The following is a 982-nucleotide window of genomic DNA, read 5'->3' as shown; positions in this document are numbered from 1 at the left end:
AGATAAGGCACAGTTAAACTTATGCACACACATTAGTCAGCAGAATCAATTTGCTGAATCTTTTTACAGGCTATTCCATTTAGTATCAGAGCTATTACTGCCAGTTAAGCTGCAAGTCTCTGACCTGGTATGTCAAGCATTCCATTGGTAGCATTGTAAGTCCCATAACCAGCATCTGGTGCTCCTTCATTCAACTTTTGTGAACTTAATGCCCTTGGCATCGGATTGGCTGGTACACCATGGGGAGCAAGGGCTGTCCCTTCTTCTGCCATCTGCCTTGGGTCTTCCTCTGGAGGTAGATCGGGCTGGAAGCCTATGTCCTTGCGGTAGAAGTTGATGAAGATGAAAAGTCCCAAGACAATCAAGGACACCACACCATATGAACGGAACACAACAGCAGTGCCTGTAATGATTGAAATTATTAAAGTCATGAGTAAAAGCATGTTTCTGTCCATAAACCAAAGTATCTGAATTATATTTTCATACTGATAAATTAGTTTAACATTTACTGACAAGACAATAAACTTTAATGTCCTTATAATTTATATGCAACCTTAAACTTAAAATCATATGCAGTCTTTTTTTGTAAAACAAGTATATAAAGTAAATCTATGAGAAAACTTGTTTCATAGTACACTAACCAAAGTAACTGACAAATATTCCTCCAATGATAGCTCCACATCCTCTGCCAAAGCCATGATGGATGCCCTGGAGTACTCCTTGTGAAGAAGCTCGGAGATGAGGTGGTGTGTTGTGTGCAATATAGGAGCAGCAAGCAGCCCACACAGCAGCATGAGTAATACCTGAAAAATTGTGGCATATATTTGAGAGACTGTAAATTAATACAAGATGTGGAGTTATGTGTACCTTTCCAGTAACAAATATACTGACAGATATTACTATGGATTTATATATCCTCTAGAGTCTAGCTTCTCAAAGTAGATAAAGATAGTAAATCCATCAATTTAGGAAAATATGCTTG

General features: G+C 38.2%; 1 protein-coding gene across 1 annotated transcript in view; it reads right to left on the bottom strand.

Annotated features, from left to right (window-relative positions):
* The window catches only part of LOC119591437 (major facilitator superfamily domain-containing protein 6-like), a 17,185-nt gene that overhangs the window by 1,361 nt on the left and 14,842 nt on the right, over positions 1 to 982 (bottom strand). The window contains 2 exon segments of the mRNA XM_037940178.1: positions 125 to 403; positions 642 to 803. Coding sequence (XP_037796106.1) covers positions 125 to 403; positions 642 to 803 — 441 coding nt within the window.

The sequence above is a fragment of the Penaeus monodon genome, chromosome 28 (genome assembly GCF_015228065.2).
Source record: "Penaeus monodon isolate SGIC_2016 chromosome 28, NSTDA_Pmon_1, whole genome shotgun sequence".
In the NCBI taxonomy this organism is placed as follows: Eukaryota; Metazoa; Arthropoda; class Malacostraca; order Decapoda; family Penaeidae; genus Penaeus; species Penaeus monodon.
This window is presented reverse-complemented; position numbering and strand designations above follow the sequence as displayed.